Source organism: Pezoporus wallicus, unplaced genomic scaffold (genome assembly GCF_028554395.1).
Source record: "Pezoporus wallicus isolate ANWC-B61680 ecotype Strahan unplaced genomic scaffold, APGP_CSIRO_Pwel_v1 contig_4161, whole genome shotgun sequence".
NCBI lineage: Eukaryota > Metazoa > Chordata > Aves > Psittaciformes > Psittacidae > Pezoporus > Pezoporus wallicus.
Window position 1 is genome coordinate 1,778,376 of NW_026639584.1, and position 23,416 is coordinate 1,801,791.

Sequence of the window (23,416 nt, forward strand, 5' to 3'; positions counted from 1 at the left end):
ACATAATCATCAGTAGACTTGCATAAGAGCCCCCCATATCAGCTAAAAACTTATGTGATTTCAATTGCCACTTGCCTGGAGTAGCAGCTTGTTTCCTTCCACACAGCTTAATACCAGCTCTGAAAATTACTGTGAGGAATTACCAAGCTGCTTTGGAAAGCCTGGGACAGTTTATACTCTTCTGCTATAGGTGCTTAATGTATGCAGCACAAAAGTGGTCTTAAAGCAGATAGAAATGCCCTCTTTTGAGGGTATATCCACAAATTCTGTCAGTCTTCTCACGTATTCAGGATGGAGGAGACAAAAGGGGGTTTCTGGTGGTCCTAGGTCCTCCTAGGCTGGATAGTTCTGAACCTTATCCAGCAGTGCAGAATTTTTCCTTGCTTTCTAGCCCGTTGCTTGATTTTCAGAAATCTCAGCTCTACTGTCATTGCACTGACAGGCAATCGTATTAACAGGGGTTTTTAAGAAAGCTGAACTAACCCCAGGTGCTGAACATCAAACTGCAACATATTCAGTTTGGGATGCAGTTCTCTGGCTTCGCAGAAGTAAGTATGTCCATTTTGAACTGTCTGGTATCAGGAGAAAATGACGGAATGGGTCAGCAGTGAGGTCTGTGTAGTCCGTGGGCTTTTGTGTAGTAAAGGGAAGTACAGTCAAGAGCTGTTACTATTTTATTGCTGCCTTACAGAGATGCTCATGACTAGCGTAAACATCAGTCCTCTTTCTTGGTAAGTATGGTTACTGAAAAAATTATGTCCATACAAAGATACGCACTGTGAATAACCCTTCAGAATGCAACTTGCAATTGACCCACATTTCAAAGAGGTTTTCCTACACAAATGTTTTATACAGAGGATATTCATTAAATATAACTATACAAAGTAACACAGTAAAAAGAAATTTGGCAGGAGAACTCTTCAGACCTACCTTTCCTTTGTCAAAGTATTCAATGATCTTCTCATACAAATTCTCTTTCAACTGGCGATAGGTCTGTGAACACTGGAACTCTGTTGACATAACTTGGGGTGCACACTGCTCATCTGACCACTGAGAATAAAGCCACATTAAAACCCACAACTTCTTGGAGTTCAGCTCTTCACAGACACATCTCCCCTGCCCCAAGATCTGGTCCCCTGGGATTTTCTGAGTGGTTTTTTCCCCCAGTCTTTTTTACATGACCACGAAGAGGCACTGCAAATGTTTCCATCATCTCCTCAAATGCATGCTCTGCTTCATCTGATAGCCAGGACTAGACAAAATACTTTAAAAACTTCTGTTCCTTCCTGCCCCTCACACAGAAATTTAAGATAAAAAGTCTGTGTGAGAAAAAATGGTTTATTTCAGTGGTGTCATCCGGACTGATCTGGGGGTTATGTGGTGGTTTTGTATTAAAATATTTGCATGTAATGTTATCTTTGTCTATACCAATAAATAAAATCTGCTTCATATTTTTGTATGATCAGAAAAGTCAAAATGAAGTTTAAGCAAAATAGCACTTTGAAAAGCAATATTTATGTGGCTCTGCACTTAAAGAAATTCCATAATTTCTTTTGAAATGAGTTTTTCCATTAAAAAAAATCAGATTTTGCTGAAGAACATTTAAGTGTTGAATTTTCCCTTGAAATGGAAGTGCATCTTACTGACCATTTCTATTTATAACGTCAGATTCAGTGACAACAACCATTACTTGTAGCAAAAAATCATTACCAGCTGCAAGAGAAATCAAACATAATTTGACAGAATGATCTGTATGATTTGAAATGAAAAGTCAGACATCCCCTGTGAATGCTGCGAGAAACTGCAATTAATTTTCATCCCCGTAGTATTTGGGATAGTGAGAAATTGGCAAAATGAAACCCATGTCAAAGTTAAGTGGCTTCAGAATTTGTACACAAAGTTATCTCCATGAAGAAAAGTACTTTTGCTACAATATTTAGTTTAGCTTTTAATCACCTATGGAAAATAGCACTATTTCAACAATGAATGTTCATTTTGTGTTACCTACTGCAGTATTTTTAACTAGAAACTTGAATACTCCTATGGAAGGTTTCATATACACAGTAAATCAGAGATTAAGACAACCACTTTTTAGTTTATAAGTTTGGAAATTGAAAGATCTTATTTATATATTGAGAAAACCTAACCTTCAAGAGCCAGGTGTGGAGCAGAAGGGTATATGCTGCTTCTGTGTAATTCTCACAGTCTAGATGAAGATCTCGCAGTTTATACAAATATCTATTAGAGAAGAGAACAAGAATGACACTAGATATTGACATGATTGGAATAGGAAGTGTCACAAAAGTTGTACATAACACCTGTAATGGGAGCTTCAAGATAGATGCCATGCAGTCACCACTCAGAGAATCTTTAAGGACACTCTGAGTGGGTTAAAGTGCTGTGCATTTGTTCAGACTTTTCTGTGCTCTCTGTGTGTGCTGAAACATTGCACAAAAGGAGGAGAAGGAATCAAACTTCTGTGAACTGCTGTGAGCTCCACCTCAAAGAGGAACTACTAGACTCAAGGTCTAAATCAGACCTCTTGAGTCCATTATTTCTTTACTAAAGATAGATGCCTTCCTCTGCAGCACTGTTGGATTGCATTTAAACATTTTCCATGTAAACAGTGCTCGCACAACAGATAAAGACAAAGGAGAAAACCAACCCAGAAAGACAAAGCAAGTCCCTGTAAAACCTGGAAGGTGGCATGGGGAGAAGTGTAGTTTCTATGTTGCCAGTGTTCACAAGAGAACACCATTGCTCTCTCCAAAACAGATCCAACAGAACAACTGCCATACCTGATATACATCTCTTCACGGTTAATGTTCTTGTAGAAATTCTAGGGACACAAACATTTAGAAGTTATCTCCTAATTTCTTTTATTAAAACAAGATAAAAATACATGTGCTAAAGCTTCACTTTTCTTGGTAGTTGGACAGAGCAATAAATACATTATCTACAGACTGTCTTATGTTTAAACCTGGCACTATTACAATTAAGATTTTAATTAGTTATTATTATACATACATATGTATAATATGTATTATATAATACGTATGTATATATGTATATGAATGTATAATATTACATATAGGTTATATATTATATAACATGTATATATAATACACAGTGTATTATACATACATATGCATAATAATAACTAATTAGAAGTATACATATGTGTACTTCTCCTAGTTCACTAATGAAATCATTAGTGAAAGTTTTCCTGTTGAAGAGGAGAATATGGCTATCCAAGTGTATTAACAGAATAAACTGCAGGCTTTGGCTACACATGGTGGCCAGTAAAAAAGCTGGTATTTATTGAAGCTGATAGGCCACGCTGTTGGTATGGAACACTGCTGTGTAATACCTCTAGAGGGCTGATTCCAGGAGTCAACCCATTTTTGCAACAACTGCGCTTCTGTGGGTGTACGAGTTGCTAAGGCTATGCACAATGTCTGACAAGAGCTGCCTCCTCAAGAGTTGCAGAAATCAATACTGCATGGCACAGCAATTATTGATGAACGGAAGAGTATATGAGCACAATACATACTAACCATGTTCTCCCTCCAACCTTTACGCTGATGAAGGTTCCTCTGCAGCTTAGAGGAATTCTCTGGTAGAGGAATCTCTGTATGTGATAGCCTCAACACAGAATAGGAATAGAAAAAAGACAGGGTGGCCTACAGAGCAGAGACTCAAATCTTCTTGGCACCTCAGTGCAAGTGCATCTGCATCTGCAGATTTCTTCCCAGAAATTAAAACTGTAATTGCTGAATTGCTAAAGCAGCAAGCAGGTTAGCTTCTGATGCAAAACTTGACTTTGGAATAGCCCACTATTACATTAAGCCTATCAAAAGGTATACAAGCAATAGATTTCCTCATTTATCCACACAATCAAAGTGTATAAAACACACAAGCAAAACCAAAGAACTGAAGGACATTGCTTTCAGGTTTGTGCATATATCCACACAAACAGATATAAAAGTCTATATCAGAGTTTAAATCACTACTGAGCATTGTCAGCCACTCTTGCCCCCAGGAAGATTTACCTTTACCATTACAAACTGCATTCTAAAGCTCTTCCCTGTCCTCACACAGGAATGACAAGAGAACATACCAGTAAGTTCACGGTGCAGCTCATGCGGTTATCCTTGTTCTCATCTTTCATCACAGTCCGGTAATCCAGCAGCTTCTCCAAGAGGCCTTTAACTAGGCAAACAAACCTTCCCACCAGGTGGCAAATGCCGGGATGCTGACCTGCACATTCTGTAAGGCTGCAAACACAGACCATGGGTTTATAGTACTGTGAGAATTAGTGGTCCAGCAGCTGAAAAACTCTTTGGACATGAAGGCCAATACCAAATTAGGGCTAAAGCAACTGCAGAATGCACTAGAAGTTCCCTTTGTGCCTTGGTAATTTAGAAATCCAGAAGACAGGTGGGATATAAATAAATAAATAAATAAAAATATGAGCCATTTACTTCTGGCTGAAGATAACTTCAAATTCAACCTGGATCTGTGGTATAACCAACTCAGGACTCTGGAATGGCACATCACTGTGCTAAAAACTATATCTTCCTCTCTGCTGTTACTGTGCAAAGGAAAATGCAACAGTTAGTACCTTCTCTTTGAACTTTCTGCTCACACTTCACTGTACAAACTAACATAAGTAACAATTTCAGGTCAAAAAAGATATTTACTAACCAGAGCAATTTGCCTGTGAGAAATAAGCAAACCCAAACATAAAGCTTCCTGCAGACTGAAAAGAAGCAGTTAGAACTAAGTGATAAAAATATAGGAAGGTGAGTTTTATACATCATATTCCAACTTACATTAACAATATTAGCAGATGCTGTTTCTATGAAGTGCTGAAGTGATTAAGAAGTAGATACTACACATTACTGTCACAGCTTTGTTTTTAAGCTTAACTGTTTAAACATTATGAAATGATCATCAGAATCTCATTAGGGATTATTTTCTTTCTCTTAAGAGCTTATTTCCTCTACTTAGCACTCTTGTTTTCCACTGGAATTCTCTCTGAGAAACTGCATTATTGTATATATATACACATATATGGGGGGTTTGTGGGTAGTTTTGGTTTGGTTTTTTTTTCACGTATATATTTCTAGATGCATGCGTTGGGTCTGGCTGAGGTGGAGTTAATGTTCCTCACAGTGCTGTGTTGCGTGTTGGGAGCTAGAAAGGTTGATAACACGCTACAGCTGAGCAGTGTTCCCCAGCATCAAGGCTGTCTTTCCAACATCCCCCTCACCAGTAGGCTGGGGGTGGGCACAGCCTGGAGAGCTGAGCCCAGTGACCAAAGGAACTGCAAACAGAACAGAAGAGAGGAATGTCTGTCTCATGAGGGAAGACTTAAAACGTTGTCTTGCTCAGCTTTATACAGTAATCCCAATAAAAAGAAGCTGTAAAACTTCAGAAGATTTTTTTCTTTTCCCCCAGGAGGGAGCAAGAAACCTTTGAATTTTTAAACAGAGCTTGAAAAAAAACCAGAATTTTTAAAAGACAAAATATTTTCATTAAAGCTCAAGACAACAACTGCATAACATGGGCCACTGCAATGATGGGGAACTGGAAAGCTTCCAAATGCTATTTTCTGTTGTGCCTATATTAGTAACTAAGCTATGCCAGAATTCATTTTCTGAGCTGGAGGCCAAGTGGCATGACACAATTCATATTCACATAGCTCGATTCTCCTCCACTTCCCAAAACAGGGCAGCCTTGTCTATTCTGCCTGTAGGGAGCAGCCTCTTATGTGTTCCACATTATCCCAACTCTTCCTTGGTGGTGTCCAGGACAGCATTCATCTGCACAGGTCACCACCCTACCATGGCACATGCCAACACTCAGGGCTATGGGCAAATGCCGAGCACCATTTACACATCTCCTGACCCTATGCAGTTTGTGGGGCATGAGTAAACGCCTGGCAACCAGCCAGTGTGGGTACATGTTGGCTGCTCAAGTCAGCACCAACTCACAGGAGTCACTGACTATGGCTACAATCTGCATTCAGGTGGGAACAGGAACTGTGCAGGACATGAGCTGATGAAAATATGACTAAATGAATAAATCTGGAGCCCAGTTTAACTGGGTTTCTATCCAGTTGGAACAGGGAGTTGGGGACAGAGGTTTGAAATCCCTGCTGTGAAAGGTGAGGAGGTAGGAAGGTTTAAACCTAACCAACCATACAACCAACAGAGAGGAGAGAACCGGGTCCTACCACAGACACGTCATCAGCCTCTGCTTCAGTTGTTCCTCTGCAGGCATCATTAAACGAGTTCAAGGGTGGAACAAAACAAATATTATCTGAAGATAATATGAAGTGACATCTTTAGATGTGTGGAGACCTTGAACTTAAAGTCTTGTAGAATGTGGGACCGTATCAAGGGGAAAAAATAGGTATATTAAAGAAAAAAGGGTGCTTTGGAAAGGCAAATGCTCTGAACTGTATTTGATGAGATTATTTAACTGCACGACTCAAAGATGGGGTTTAACTGCACAGGTTACACCGGTTCTCTAAAAAATACTTGCATGCAAGAGTAAACTGCAAACAAGACAAGCAAAGAGTTACACAGCTCAGAAACAGTGAACTGCAAAGAGCCTCCTGCACTACATCTGAAGGAGGCTCTTCTCTCTGCATTGCTAAACTCACAGTTTGACTACCTTCTCCAGCAATGAAATATTTCGAATTAGACATTGTAGGAATGTTCAGAGAACATTCCATATGGTAAACTGAAGTACTGGGGCTGTTTACCATAAAGAGAAGGCTGAAGGAAACTGAACAGCAGCTTTCAAATTTGTTTAAAGCTGCTACAAAGACAAATTGAAAAAATGATTCTTTGTGTCCCCTGTGGGTAGAACAAGAAATAACTGGCTTAAACTGAGGCAAGGAAGATTTGGTACGGATAGCTGGAAAAAAGCTTACTAACAGCAAGGGAAGTTTAGCAGTGCAGTCAATGTCCCTGTGTCAGCTGAATCTGCACATTCAGAGATGAGTGATTGTAGTGACAGCTCAGGCAGGCATCACAGTTTAGGCTTTGCAGTGGTGTAAGTAAGACATGACGCACTCACAGACCTGGTTTTGGTCACACCACTAGCTGCTCTGAACACCTGCATCACCTCTTAGCTATCATAACACTTGAAGCCAAGCCACATTCAAAATGGAAACATTAGTTCATTGCTCCCAGTTCACATAGTCACTGAACGTCAGGAAATGAGAGAAACATCTTTAAAACTTACCCCATCCTTGCCAGTGTTTCAGTTTCAAAGAACAATTTCATATTGCTTAAAAGTGTCAGTACTTCTACCTTTTTCAGATCTGTCTCTACATTTTATCTGCCTCCTTATAGGCCAGAAATGAAACTAAAGTAGCAAACATTTAAATTATGTTTGATTTAAATGATGTTTCTTTTAAAAGTTACTATTTAATCAGAACATAATCACGTGTTATTTGCAGAAGATATCATTTACACATTATACTTTGATCGTAGAGTTCAGTATTTTTTACAAAATTATCTTTTCTCTGAAAGTAGATTTTTTTTCCACTGCTAAATACACAAGGATTTGATGCTTCACCTGGTGAGCAATGTGACTTTGCCAGGCTTGCTACCCCTTACACAAAAGTACAATACATACAAGGTAACAGACTTGGAGAAAGTAAAAAACATACGTGCTACATGTCACAAGGCCTGTATTGATTTTGTCAGGTAGCTGTACTCAATAACTATTAGGTTATCAGCGCTACAGAAGGCACAGGAGGAGCAATGTGCTTCCTCACTGTTACAGTCCAAGGCCCAGAGCTAGGGACACAGTCTCAGAGGCAGGCATGAGGATTCCGACACTACCCAGTACATCCCACACACAGCCTGCCACAGGCACAGCGAGCACCTCTGAGAATAAACCTGAATGTGGGCAGCCAAGAGGAGGAGATGTTCTATCAGGCTCTGGGATTGTTAGAAACAGAGAAATAGAAATGTTATGAGTAAACTGCCACATTTTGCAATATTCTCATTCCAGTTGCCTTATGTAAATTCAGAGAATAACCCCTTGGAGTCCAAGCTACACATTGAGAAAAGCAAGGAAGACATTCTAAAATAACTTCTTACTACTGTGAAATAAAACCATGAAAGGTTATAAAGAAAAATAAATGGGAAAGACTAAAAAAGTGAATATTTGATTGTTTTTCTTTGAAAGTTGGATAGAGATATGCAGGTTAGATATAATTTCTTCATAATTTAACTGGAACACAGAATACTGAAAAGCTACTAGAAAAATAGTTCAAATGAGAGAACCACAATCCAAACCAGGTTTACTCAAACAATATGTTATTTCCATCCCTTCATGAAAACAGATGTTAAGATTCTATGTTATTTTTAAGTGAGGTTACCAGCTTGAGAAGTGAACACAATAAGATAAAACCACATCCCAAAGGCATTTGTTCTGATGCACTGCTTACATGGACTCAAACAGCTGCATGTAGTGCTCATCTCCTCGTCCTCCTTCCACCTCATGGTCCAACTTCAGAATGATTTCATTTTCAAACTAAGAAAGAAAGAAACATAGAGGAGATAGCCAGAGGTCAAACACATTTCAAGATGGCATCAATAGAATATCTGAGGATTGTTTGTTCTATCACATGCTCCCAAGGGTGAAGAGGAGAGTTTACAGGTCATGGAAGGAGGGGCTGGACACTTGGGAGGAATATAAGGCTGCTGCTAGAGGATGTAGGAAGGCAGCTAGGAGGACTAAGGCATCCTTAAAATTAAACCTGGCAAGAAGGGTCAAGGACAGCAAAAAGAGCTTTTTCAAATACATGGCAGACAAAACTAACACCAGAGGCAATGTAGGCCCACTGATGAACGGGATGGGTGCCCTGGTAACAGAAGATACAGAGATGGCAGAGTTACTGAATGCCTTCTTTGTCTCTGTCTACTCTGCTGCGGGCAGTCCTGAAGAGCCCTGTACCCCTGAGACCTCAGATGAAGTCAGGTCGACGGAGCGGTTTGCCTTAGTCAATGAGGAATGGGTTAGAGACCAGTTGAGCAATCTGGACATCCATAAATCCATGGGTCCAGATGGGATGCACCCGCGGGTGCTGAGGGAACTGGTGGAAGTCATTGCTAGACCACTCTCCATCATCTTTACCAAGTCTTGGGAAACGGGAGAGGTGCCTGAGGACTGGAGGAAAGCAAATGTCACTCCAGTCTTCAAAAAGGGCAAGAAGGAGGACCCGGGTAACTATAGGCCGGTCAGCCTCACCTCCATCCCTGGGAAAGTGATGGAACACCTTATCCTTGGTACCATCTTAAGGCATATCAAGGATAAGAAGGTTATGAGGGGCAGTCAACATGGCTTCACCAGGGGGAAATCATGTTTGACCAATCTCTTAGCCTTTTATGAGGAAATAACACGGTGGATGGATGATGGCAGAGCGGTGGATGTGGTCTACCTTGACTTCAGCAAAGCATTTGACACAGTCTCCCACAGCATCCTCATGGCTAAAATGAGGAAGTGTGGACTGGATGATCAGGTAGTGAGGTGGACTGCGAACTGGCTGAAGGAGAGAAGCCAGAGAGTTGTAGTCTATGGGGCTGAGTCTAGTTGGAGGCCTGTAACTAGTGGAGTGCCTCAAGGGTCAGTACTGGGACCGGTATTATTTAATATATTCATCAATGATTTAGATGAGGGAATTGAGTGTACTATCAGCAAGTTTGCTGATGACACTAAGCTGGGAGGAGTGGCTGACACGCCAGAAGTCTGTGCTGCCATCCAGCGAGACCTGGACAGGCTGGAGAGTTGGGCAGGGAGTAACTTGATGAAATATAACAAGGGAAAGTGTAGAGTCCTGCATCTGGGCAGGAACAACCCCAGGTTCCAGTATAGGTTGGGAAACGACCTGTTAGAGAGCAGTGTAGGGGAGAGGGACCTGGGGGTCCTAGTGGACGACAGGATGACCATGAGCCAACACTGTGCCCTTGTGGCTAAGAAGGCCAGTGGCATCCTGGGGTGTATTAGAAGGGGGGTGGTTAGTAGGTTGAGAGAGGTCCTCCTTCCCCTCTACTCTGTCCCGGTGAGACCCCATCTGGAGTATTGTGTCCAGTTCTGGGCCCCTCAGTTCAAGAAGGACAGGGAGCTGCTGGAGAGAGTCCAGCGCAGGGCAACAAAGATGATTAAGGGAGTGGAACATCTCCCTTATGAGGAAAGACTGAGGGAGCTGGGTCTCTATAGTTTAGAGAAGAGGAGACTGAGGGGTGACCTTATCAGTGTCTATAAATATATAAAGGGGGAGTGTCACGAGGATGGAGCCAGGCTCTACTCAGTGGCAAACAATGATAGGACAAGGGGTAATGGGTACAAACTGGAACACAAGAGGTTCCACTTAAACTTGAGAAGAAACTTCTTCTCAGTGAGGGTGACGGAACACTGGAACAGGCTGCCCAGGGAGGTTGTGGAGTCTCCTTCCCTGGAGACATTCAAAACCCGCCTGGACGCATTCCTGTGTAACATTATCTAGGTGTTCCTGCTCCGGCAGGGGGATTGGACTAGATGATCTTTCGAGGTCCCTTCCAATCTCTAACATACTGTGATACTGTGAAGGGTTAAATGCTTGAATGCATTCCAGTTGAATAATGCCCACCTGACTGTCTCCAGATACCTGTTTCTTAGGGCAAATTAATAAAATAACCTGAGGGTATACATACATAGGGTTTGTTTGGGGTGTCCCCATTTTCTAAGCACCTAAAAGGATTGATTTGTGTGTTTGAAAAATGTCCTCAAATAGTTGATATTCAGCATCAGACTTGTAACAGAAATACAAAAGGTATTTGAAAGGTTTTGTGTTGGGTTCCCCCTCTCCCCCCTCCCCAATACAAAATGATTTTATGATAGTATTTTCAAGAGGTGTGAAATATCACAGATTGGGTTGGAAGGGACCTTAAAGATCATCAGCACATTTGAAGATGACTGAGTAGGAAAGCAATGTTCATGAAAACATGAATAGCACTGGTTTAAAAGGACGTAGAATGGTTAAAATAGTCTGCTGCCTGGATGAAGAACATACAGTGCTGTTAATTATCACTGAGATGCCTGCATATAAAAAGTCATTGCTGAATATGAATTTGCAAACCTCTACAGTATGCACATGAGAAACATTAACAGCAGAACAGAACTCCAGAACTCAGCAGCATTAGTCCAGTATTCCAACAGAAGCTTGCAGCACATGTTTCATCTCTGGGCACACTGAATAGGCTCTATACTGCTCCTCGAAATACTTAATGACTTCAGATCTCAGAGTCTCCATTGCAAAATACTTCCCATAATGTTCTCAGAGAAAACTAGAAATTGTTTAGTAGAAACAGAAATCCCTTTTTCTGATTTGAGTAGAAGGAAAAGACTACTACATTGGTGCCATTTCTTGCTTTTATTTTCTACAAGAGTGTCAAATAAGAGGGAACTTTATTTTTTCCTTAGAGGCTACAAAAAATCTTGGTTTGTTAGGAGCACCAGGACTCTGTGATCCAGAACAATTCTTTGTCCTGTTACTTGCAGGTTTTGCTGCTCTAATATTAGTTCTTTCTCTTTAATTTCAATACAAATTAAAGATTGACAGTGGAACAGTACATACTATACCAATACCAGAGAATAAAGTGCTATAATTGACATATAGAGAAACAAGGGGGGGAATAAAATTACCCTGGCTGCTTCAGGGTGCAAAAGAAATTTAGAGGACTCAGAATTAATTTCTATGTGTAAATACGATGTGTTTTAGTCCATATATGTTAAGTGGGTAATATAGTCACATGGCAGTTTCAGGACAAGGCAATATTAAGCAAAACCACCTAATCTAGTAATTTTCTAGAGGTTTTTCTGTGGACTTACTGTGGTAAGACATAAATCTGTGAATATAGTGCAAGTCAAGCGCCAGTTAAAAACCATCCACCTCTTAAATCCTTCCTAGCACTTATTCAGCAGGTAGAGAATTGATTACTTCACTAAGAGGCAATCATTTCACAGACGCTGGATCAGGACTAAAAACCTCTTCCTAAGCATCTTTCCTGCAGTTTCTCAACAAACTGCAGCAAAGCCAGTTGCTTGAACCAAAACAGATAAAATAGCTGGCAGAAATATAGAATAAAGTTGTGGTGGTTTAAACCCAGCCAGTAACTCAGCACCAGCAGCCACTCGCTCATCCCTGGGTGGGATGGGGAGGAGAATGGAAAGAATGTAAACCCCAAGAGCTGAGATAAGGCCAATCCAGTAACTAAAGTATAATACAAAACTACTACTTCTACCACAAATAATAATGTTAAGGGAAATAACAAGGGGAGAGGATATAAAACTAAAAGGGTAAAAAACCCCAAAATAGTAACCAGCAGTGATGCCCAATACAATTGCTCACCACCCCCTGACCAATACTCAGCCAAGCAGCAATCTGGGCCTTCTGGGTAACTGCCCCCAGGTTATATACTGGCCATGACGTGCTGTGGTGTGGAATACCCCTTTTGGCTAGTTCAGGTCAGGTGCCCTGTCTCTGCTTCCTCATGGTTTCTTGTGCCGCTCCTCACTGTCAGAGCATGAGAGACTGAAAAGTCCTTGATCAGGGTAAATGCTACTGGGCAACAACTAAACCATCGGTGTGTTATCAGCATTGTTCTCAGACTAAAGCCAAAACACAGCACTGCACCAGCTACTAAGAAAAAGAAAAAAGAAACCCTGTTAGAGCTGAAACCAGGACAAAAGTTTTAATGTGTCTGTGCCAAAATTAAGCTCTGGAAAGGGTATTTCTCCTCTCACTTAAACAGAGTGTGCCTAATTGTTATTGGCAAAAATCTGCCTTTAAAACACCTGCTTACCTATCTAATAGATCCCAGAATTCTCCACATCTCTGAACACACTTTAATACCAAACTACAAAACATACCATCTTTCTCTACATGGATCTGTCCAAAGCACCAAGCCATACAAACCTGGTGTCTGCTAACGGATTGATCTCACATCCTTCTGAAATCTTTATACATAATAAAATTTCAAGGAAGAAAAATGAGTGCTTACAGCAATTAAAGATCACATGCAGCAGAGGAGCTTGCTGAGAATACCTTTATTCACTCCTTTGGTAAACTTTGACAGCTGTTAGCTCAGGAAGACAAAGGGCTCCTTCAGATTCACTAAGAATAAATGTCTATCCTCTACCAGTAAGTCTGCAAGCCCAAGAGCATACCATCAGGCAGCACTATTTTCTGGCACAATCCATTGACAGTGGAAAGCCACCAACCTCCCCAGATGGCTTCAGCAACTGGTGGAGCCAGTGGGAGAGACTAAATTGAAAATACCAAGCACAAACAGAAGGACTTATTTGAACAAGAATATAAACACAGATGAATTACTCTTTCTTAAACCAATTTAAATCCATAACATAACTCGGATCAATGTTTTTTAAATCATATTTTGATTTGCATTGCAAAGAGCCATTTTTTAAATTTTGTTTTCTTTTTTAAGTAAGTCTTTTTTCAGTTTCTGGCCTCACATGATCAGGTAGAACAAATAGCATGAGGCTGCTTCATGATGTGCCTTGCATTAGGAAGTCTTACTAAAATGCACAAGCTGATCTTGCAAAGAAAGATGGGTTATCAACATTTCAGGAGGGGATTCCTTTAACATGGGCCCAACACAAAGGCAATTATGTTCCCTTTATACACCTATGTGTATATCCTATTACACCAACTTTAAGAATAATATGTCATTCTTGAGATAGGCAGAGGTGGAATTGTGTTTTCTCTGGGATTAGTTGATTTCCTAGAAAGAGCTATATAAAATAAAACCCCTGCTGGATAAATTGAAATAACTTTACACCCTTAGTGCACATCTATTGTGTGCATAAAGCAGGACACAGCCTCGTGAGCTAGCACCGACACATGTGTCCAGCAGAAGGGAGCCCTGCCACACACGTGTCCTGGCACAGGACCATACCAGGGTGTGGAAATCAATCTTTTGGGGAAGGTTTATCAAATCACCTGGCAGGCACCAGTCAAGCTCTAGTTCAAGTGCTGGTACAGCCTCAACTAGTAAAGATGGCTCCATTTGCGCTTGTTTCCCCTATCTCATTAGAGAAGATTAGATTAGAAATGAATTATTTATGTTTAAAGTTCAGCAAAATGATGTCTTAATTGAATGTCAACCTGGGCTCTTGAATGCCTAAGGCAGTCTTGAAATAACATGCTCAAAATTTCATACTAAAGCTTGAAGACAATATCCTTTATAATGCTCACTACCAATGTGTTAGTGAAAATTGGCCACTGGCAAAAGGTACACTTTAAATGTTCCTGCATCAAATAATTTTCCACTCATATTCATTCTTTGCCCTTTCTAATTAACATGGTAAGAATATTAAGTCATAAAACTTAATGTGCCTTTCCTTTAAAATAGATATTCTTAAATACTCACCAGAACTGCCAAACTTACAGATCCAAGTTTAAGAAATGTATCTTAATTACCTGATCCATAGGAGAGGATAAAACCTGCAATTCTTAACAGTAAATGACTGCAATTCCTAAAGCAGATCATTAGAAACCAGTGAGACTCAGCTGCTCAATTATGAAATAGTTTTACTGCCATCTGATAAAAATTACCTCGTTTTTAACCTGCAAAAAAAACAGCCTCCGTGTCCCAAAGCGCTGAAAAAATGGCACCTGAAACTTACCCATATTAGCATAAGAAGTGGTTTAAGGGTGACACAAGTGCCTGGCATCTTCCAGGCTCCTAAGCTGCTGTTCCTGTTAATCAGTCACTATGACTGATGAGCGTTCAGGATTTCTGCTCTGTACAGATCTGTACATCTCTCCCAAGAGACAAAATATGAGCCAAGAGCAGGAAAACATTTTTAAGAAGCCAAATACAGGACTACTAGGACACTGAGGGAACAGATGCACAGAAGCAATGTGGCTTTTAAGCTTGGCCTTGAAGCAGAAGCTTTGCCCTGTGGAATACAGACCAAAATGGAAATACCATCTGCTTGCCTGTTTCACACGTGGTTGACACAGAAATGCCCCATGTGATTATAAGCATTAAACATAGCTGGACATGTAAGTGAGAGACCTATATTTACTTCCCGATGAATGTCTAAAATTATGACTTCTCATTTGCCACTTACTGTTACACAGGTTGTTCTGAATTCATTATTTGTGTAACTACAAAGCCTGAATCTCCAATTTGAAATTCACTGTGAGAGGCAGTGTGCCAACACAGAATAAAGTGAGGCCTTATTCTCACTGAAACACAAAAGTCAGCTAGGAGAGAAACTGCCCAGGTAGACACAGCAAGCAGTGGCAGGAGATTCAGATCACTTTCCCAACCATCCTAGCCCACCATGCCACTATCAATCAAAAACCTTTAATACTTGTAAATTTAAAATCATTTTCCTTTTCCAAATGACTGTAGAACATATTTTAGGCATGTCAGTTCTTCACAGTGGTTATTTTTCTTACAATAAATATTTAGAAAAGCTAGAGTTTCCTTAGAAATCTGGGAATACAGAATTAAGTATTCTTTCTGTCAGATACTCTGCATAAAGAATTGGATGAAAATCCTTCAACCTCTCTGGGCCCCCATTCCAGCACCTCATTGCTGTCATTGTCATATTTAAGTCCAACTAAATCACCCTGGAGAGCCTACAGTCGCTTGCACAAGAGCTATTCCTTTGTTCTTAATAGTTTGGATTTTAATTTCTGTGAGCACAAAAGCCTACACAACACATTTCCCAGAAATAAACTGACTGCATAGCATTTGAACCGATTTCCTTTCTCATAGAGTATTTTTAATTACCTTCTTGAATTCTCCTGTCCTTTGATATTCACACAGCATCATGTCAAAGAAAATCGGGATCGTGGCTTTTTGTAGTTCAACTTCCGGAATTAGGGTCATTTCCAAGATGGGGCCAACCATCCCCGGAATAAAGCAAATTTTATTGTGGCCTGAAACAGAAACACAGATTGGGTATTTGAGAGGAAAGAAAAAAAACAAAACATCTCTTTTAAGAATACATTTGGGACATGCAATCATTTAAAGCAATGGTTTAAACCACCTGTGTTGGTAAAGTCTTACAACTTAGTCACTCATCCCTATTCCCTGTCAGAAGCTGAAAGCATGTTTAATGGCTACAGCCTCAGCCTAAGACACTAGAATTGAGTGCAAAAGTGTATGCCACTCAGTTGGCATTTCCTGTGACCATGTCTGGTTTTCAGCTTTTGGTATTGCCTTTTAAAAACACAAAGTAGAAAATAATAAAACACCCTAAGAATACCCCAAATTCCATCAGTAGGAGAGCACCACAGGATAATATCTCATGGTGTAGCATTGCTGGCTTATGAAAGGGAAAAACATTACTTGTTTTTATTTCTGAATAGCATCAAACTTGGCAACCAATATCTCAAACCAACCAGAGCAACAAACATTGCAAGCAACAACAGAAACACTATCCCTTAAACCCACACCAAATCATCTTGCAGCACAGCTGTTATCAGCTGCCAAAAGACATCCAAACCTGCAAACAACTCAACCAGGTCCAAGATATTCTTCAAATGCTCCTTGTTTGCTGGGAAAGAAAAACATTTGGTATGTGGAGCAAACCACCAGCAAAATCCCCTGCCCTGTGTAAGAGTGTCAATACTGCCTACCACATGTAAGAAGATAAAAATGCTGTTATAAACATGTCTGGTCTTTTGCTCCGTAACTGAAAAGTATTGCGATTTTACTCTCACATGGGTGCCACACTCATGTAATTCTAAGCACAAGTGAACTATGACTTTGTTTATGCAACATCAGTTTCAATTCCACTCATGTTGACCAAAATCACTATTAATCCTTGTTAAATCAGTAACATCAATAAGGTTTAAAAGAATCTTACAGAGACTGAATAGCTTGCAATGCCTACATGTATTAGACCCTTCAGGTCTGCAATTCTTAACAGCTACAGAAATTCATGTATTACATCGTGATCCATTCACCTCCAGAATCTTTACTTTACCAGACAATCCTCTGATACGAGTAGAAAAGACAAACTTTGAGCTAAGCAACAGCAGTGCTATTGCTTGGCCCAGAAGCTAATCCTACACTTAAACCCAAAAGAACTTAGCACAGAGCCTCAAATAAACAAACACATAAAAACATCTAAAAATATAAAAAGTCTTTCTGAAGACTATCCAGCCATCAGCAACTGCTGTTTCCACTGCCGGAATCAAGAGTAACATCTCAAACCACACCGTGACTGAAATGTGCAGAGGAAGACAATCTGCCCCAGAAAACAGGGCACTTCTTAATTTGAAAGGCCCTCTGAAGGTCACAGTATGAGATTCTCTGACATGCATTTGCCTGCTTCAGTCCTACTGTACATGTACCCCTCAACTGTGATTTATAAAGATGCTCCACAGCTCGTCAGAATGCAGATTCCTTTTCGTTAAAGCTACAGAAGAAGCCTGAAAATTATAGAAAATAAATAGAAGGGGCATTTAGTCTTAAGTGAGAATTACTGCCTATTAGTTAGAAACATTTCTCAATCTGTATGTCTCACTTTTCCCATTAGGAATGTAAGACAATATTATTCAAATAAATTAATAATGCATGTGGATATTAGAAAACAACTTTTGGTCTTCACCATTCTGCTAGATGGAACTGTTAAAGGCCCTTAAATTTGTATAAAACCATTGGGTTTGCTGGTTTTATTCTGGACCCTCAGATCCAGCCTGAGGAGGATGCAAACAGCAAATTTCAGATACACACAAGAGGAAGAGTGCGTCTGCAGGATTTGTTGTACTTTGTTGTAAAATGAAAACGTGAACGTTTATTTTAAGAAACAGATGTTAATGGTTCAGGATTCATTTGAATGGTTCCACAATTCATTTGAAAACAATTAAGTTGAAACGTACACCTACCAGTAGCGAGGAGGACAGTGGTGCTAAATGAGGGAATTAATGACTGTGCTCAAAACAGGTTGGAGAGTTCACCAATTAATCACCAAAATTATCACAGCCTTTAAAATCTTGACTACATCTTTTTGATACAGCACAGCACAGCAATGCATTAAAACTTATTTTTGAATAAGAAATACTAAAAGAAAAAAGAAGAAAGGAAAGACTGGAAGGGGGATATATCACCAGAAGCAGCATGTGCAAGGTGATGAGATAATTTCAAATCCCCAGGCAAGCACCTGGGAAGCTAGAATGTTTACAGAGGTCATAAAGAATTTTCACATGTCCTAATATGAGAAGTTTGCAAAAAGTTACACATTTGGCTTGCATTTTAAAGTATCATCATAACTGTCTTCATTGTATGTTTCAAAGAACCTCTATCTTACATATATTCATATAACAACCCGTTGCTGTTCCCTTCACCATCAACTGTCAAAGGAGCAGTAGCAGAACAAGACTGTACAGCACATGTAAAAACATTTTGGCATTTTAATGCAGCAGATTGCAAATCTGAGCCAAGTAATTCCTGGAACTGTAGATTCAGAATGAGCCTTCTTGGGGAAAATTTATTTGGTCTCTATTTCAGCTAAATAATGTTTCTGAAATCTTCTGATTCCAGCCATCTCAGAAATCTGAGAGCAGGTTGTGTGTTCTCTTAGGAATAAGCAATGAGCAGTAGTCAGACTGTATCTCATGTCAGTCCCAAGCTTAATCACAGCAATGAAAACATATGTAAGTTCAAATAGCAGAACTATTAACAGAAGCCCTTCATGTCAGATAGTTGTCAGTGAGAAAAGCAATATGCTGTGGATTCAGTTGAATCAAGCCCATTTGCTACTCACCAAGTTTGTACCACATGTCCCGGATAGCAAAGCCAATTAAACATCTCATATCTCCATATCTAGAGGAAAAAAAAAAAAAAGGCATTATAATTATCCTAATTTTACTAAAAAAATGAAGACATAAGCTAAAGTATCGGTTTTGCTTACTTGGTCTGGATTTTGCTGTACTTTGCATGGGAGAAGTTTTCTAGCTGTAGTGAATCTTGGGTAATAAAAGCCACAGCCAAATGAAAGTAGTTGTTCCACAGCTGTAAATTGAATATAAGGAAATTATAATAGTTTTGAGAAAAGCAGGAATCATATTAAACTATGCATAATGCTGAATAATTTATGGAACCAAATGATGCAAGCAATATGAGATTGTTATATTATGCAAAGATGTACATCATCGGTATTATGCAATTAGCTGGAAAGCAAGCAAGAAAGCAGGAAATATGCATTTTAATGGCCACTACTACAGATTTGCTCTTAATAACACAGCAGCTGAATAAATATTGCTAAAAAAAAGATTCACAGGAGATTCATTAGCTAATGACATTAAGCCATGAACCATAGCAGGCCTAGTGAAATACATTACGTGCCAGTGAATCTTAACAACATGGAGCTAAAGGCATCCAATATAATCACACTGTATTTCAGAACTACTTCAAAGGGCTTCTCTTTGGAATCTAATCCAACAACCATTTCTGTGCAGCTCCAATATATTTTGCTAAGAGCTCTCTACATGAAACAAGGACAAAACGCATCCCTAAATAACTACTAATAGCACTAATAGTGAGGCATGTACTTGAAATAAAAGGCAAACCCTTGTATTTCCAGTGCACAACCCTGCATTTCTGAAGCAAATCACTTGTACTCCAGACAAACAAAATGAGGTACTTCTTTTATATGCTAGAGATGGAGAGGGAAAAAAAAGACACTTCACTAGGAAACACAAATTTAAGGAAGTAAAGACTATTTTCAGAATCTTCTAAGCAGTCAGCAGTGACGTTAGACACTTAAAAACATAGCGGCATCTAAAAATATGCATGGAAGGTATCAGTGAGATGGTAGGAAGACAATGGCAAATGCATTCAGTGGTAACTGAAAGGAGAGAAACAAAACATAACATTATTACCCCAGTTTGGGAGCCCTCGCTTAGCCTAGAAATGTTTCATCTAAACCACAAGTGACCTCTGTCCTTTATAACCTGGGAAACTTGGGCACAAATAACCACGAAAAATAGATACCAACACACACACACGCAGACATTTCCTATAGTAGGTAAAATTCTCAAACATGCTCTACAATGTGAAGATCCTGCCTATAATTCAATTTTCTCTTTGAGGCCCAACTAAAGCTTTCCCAGTCAGACTTGCTCATGTAAAAGCCCTAAGGAGGGCTGTGCCCATCCATAAGTGATTTGAGTCCAGAGAGCAGTCACCCCACTGCTGCCAGCCAGCTGCAAGTGGCACAGCACTGGAGACACCAGTGACTGGTGTATAGCGCACCATTCAAAGATGCTCTGAATGCACCCAAGCCAGCCTTATTAAAAACTACATTTCAGTATGAGCAGCTATTTCCCCCCTTAATTCAAACATTTAAATTATGCTCATATCTAGTTTTTGACAGTATATTAATAGTACATACTAATTCAGAGCCCTTTTTCCCCCAGGAAAAGTGTTATTTATGCCCTTGAAGGCCTGTTCCCCCCTCCATCAAACATTTTAAAAGATGAATTTGATCAGTTTAGAGCCCTCAGTCCCTTGAGAAGCCGCACTTATTGACACGTAGGGAATGTTCTTTGCATATGTCATTTATAGCAGGAAAATGGAAAATTTCTCAAATCATTCTAGACTATGGGGAGAAAAATGAAACCTATTGCTACAGCTAGTAGTCTGTTTAGTCACCTAAGAGCTCCAAGTTCAATGACACTTTTGCCAGAGACACATCCTAAGGACTCAATATCTGTATATAGAAAATATGGTTTCTTTTGTCCTCATAATACCCTGTGATGGCTGAAAAAAAAAGACGATCCTTTACATTTTGATAGCATATCCAAATTATGGACTTGCAAGCTTTTAAGCACCAAAACTAACTTTAAATCCCAGGAGGCAAAACAGTCTCATAAAAGTAGGAATTGGCAAACGCTGAAATAAACAGATTTTTTAAATGCAAAAACTACGCATATAAGACGTGTTCCGTTTTCTCAGGCCTGCAATAACATTCCAAGCTGGTCTGCATGTGAATATGTAGTTATCCAGCATGCAGCAGGGCTGAAGTGATGTAGCACAGTGAGAGGACCAGAGCTCTCATGCTCTGGTTTGTGTGACACCTGCACTTTGCTTGTTTCTTGAACATGAACCCCAGTGCTGAGCTGTCAGCTGGGGACAGAGTGCTGGAGACAGAATGCGAGCTGAGAAGGGACCCGTCTCTGTCATTAGGTATCAGCTGTTCACTGCAAGCCCATGCTGAGATGCAGCAGGTGACAGCAGCAGCACAGGCAGAACATGGCAACTACATTGCCTGAGCACGGTGCAGCCATGCGTGCTGAGGGCCTCAGATCTATTCCCCTCTATACAGGTCTAAGGGAACTTAGGAGAAAAGGATCTCTCAACTGTGGGATTGTTTTTCCCAAGAAAGCAAAGGGTGCCTTCCCCCTAGAAAATGTGACAGCTGCTCCACTGGGACACGCGGAGTTAGTTTAGTAATTCCTGTCCATTGTGCAAAGAAGAGGAGATCTGCATGATTTTCAGGATAACTACCCCAGGTTAGCCCTGCTGCCTCCTCTTCAGACACCCCTCTGGAAGAAAGCCTTTATGGCATGACTGCCTAGCCTTTAGCCCCTGCTTTCTCTACATACCTCTATGCTCAACTCTTTTTGATAATGTAGGAGAAACTTGAAGTCCTTGGAGACTGTTGAAGTGCTGACAAATTACTGCAGACCCTAAAGGTACTCTGGTCTTTTATAAAACAGACTAGATGATAGTTTCAGTTTGGGGTTGTTTTTTTTTTTCTCTTTAAATATTGTGGTAAAATCAAGTTCAGCCCCTTGAGAGCAGCAGACAGAACTTTTCAGACAGATACTGGGTTCTTTACATGGATTTTGTAGATAAATGACACTTAAACATTTGGCCTGTATGCAGAATTGCTGGTAGTTACAAAGCTATTGAGGTAGATCAGCCTGAAATAACACTTAGAATCTTTGAATAGCATTTATAAGAAATGATCTATTGATTTCGGGATATATGACATTCTCAATATGTGATGATTTTGCGTCAGTAATGTTCTCTTTCACACACTGGAATACATTTCTTCATCACTTAAAACTAAAGAATTTAAAGGAAGTATCTATTTTTTACTATTTTTGTGAGCCTTTGAATACAAACAACTTTAAACAAATGAACAGTAACTTGTTTTAAAGAAATCGGTTCATTGAATCAGCCTCAAAGACTAAACTTTAGTCACACAGGCGGCACACAGGCTGCATCACACAGTCCTAACATTGCATTTCATCGCTCATGAAAATTATTCTGCATTGTCTTTTATGGCATCACAGTAAAAAAGCGGATGCTGCTAAACAGAGGGATAAGCACAATGTGAAGACCAGCATTCAGAATAACTCACCAACCGACAGCCATTATAACTTCAGCAAAGCAAGCTCTGCTTTCTGTTTGAGTCTTAACAAATATAATTTTCAGAGTTACAACTCAATCCTAAACTCTGTAAGTTACAAGCACAATATTTAGTGTTTATTCCCATGTTCTGCAGCTTGGTTCATGACAGGTTTAGTGTTTGCTGTGAGGTGGAAGAGAGTATTAAGCATCCTGGAGTAAAGAACTGAGAATCCTGTGGGACCTCTGCCAAAATTCCTTTGCATTGGTTATGTACGTCAAAAGGGATGAACAAAGGTAGAAAATTTTCAGGTTAATGAAAATAAGTTTACAGAAGCTCTGAAGAAACACATCACATTATATAAACCAACAGAAGTCCGTTTTGGGTTTCATCTTCAAAGATTTGTTGTCATAATCTCATTCTCTATTTGGTTTTGGCAGATGCTCCTTACTTAATGATACAACTTCAGAAAAATACTTGCAAATAGTTTCTACTCCAGGCATCTACCATTTCTAAACCTGAAAAAGAAACATTTTCTTTTAAATCAGAATGATGTTATAATGGATGGGGTCTATGCCTTTTATAACAAAATTCTGTGGCGGGAATATAGATTATTAGTATTAAATTACAATTGCTGTAACATTACAGACTTAAAAATGTAATTCTTTCTAATGCCCTGTAAAAACAGCAGTAACAGAAGAGAAGGGTAGGAACAGGAATCAAGAGCACTGTATCTTCCACAGCAGAAACCCTACGATAGCTGTGCCTGACCACAACAAAACAGGTCCTGTTTGTTCACTCTTCCCTGTCTCTAATATGTCAGAAGCTGCCACCTCCTGTCAGAAACATAAAGAGAACATTGCACAAAACCCTCATTTCAATAAGTGCAGCGGCATTAAGTGCAGGAACGGTGCTGACTGCATGAGAGTGCTCCACTGCGCGGTCACTGCATGGGGACGCTTCCTACACAGAGCAGGACTTTGAACCCCAACACTGATGGGGC

General features: G+C 39.9%; 1 protein-coding gene across 3 annotated transcripts in view; it reads right to left on the minus strand.

Annotated features, from left to right (window-relative positions):
• The window catches only part of DOCK2 (dedicator of cytokinesis 2), a 167,440-nt gene that overhangs the window by 23,760 nt on the left and 120,264 nt on the right, over positions 1-23,416 (minus strand). For all 3 annotated transcript variants that reach the window (XM_057415140.1, XM_057415142.1, XM_057415143.1), the window contains exons 31-38: positions 18,967-19,067; positions 18,820-18,878; positions 15,837-15,985; positions 8,477-8,562; positions 4,121-4,277; positions 2,799-2,839; positions 2,148-2,238; positions 931-1,050 (exon numbers count right to left, since the gene is read on the minus strand). In XM_057415140.1, the coding sequence (XP_057271123.1) occupies positions 931-1,050; positions 2,148-2,238; positions 2,799-2,839; positions 4,121-4,277; positions 8,477-8,562; positions 15,837-15,985; positions 18,820-18,878; positions 18,967-19,067 (804 nt within the window). The remainder of the gene's footprint in view (positions 1-930; positions 1,051-2,147; positions 2,239-2,798; positions 2,840-4,120; positions 4,278-8,476; positions 8,563-15,836; positions 15,986-18,819; positions 18,879-18,966; positions 19,068-23,416) is intronic.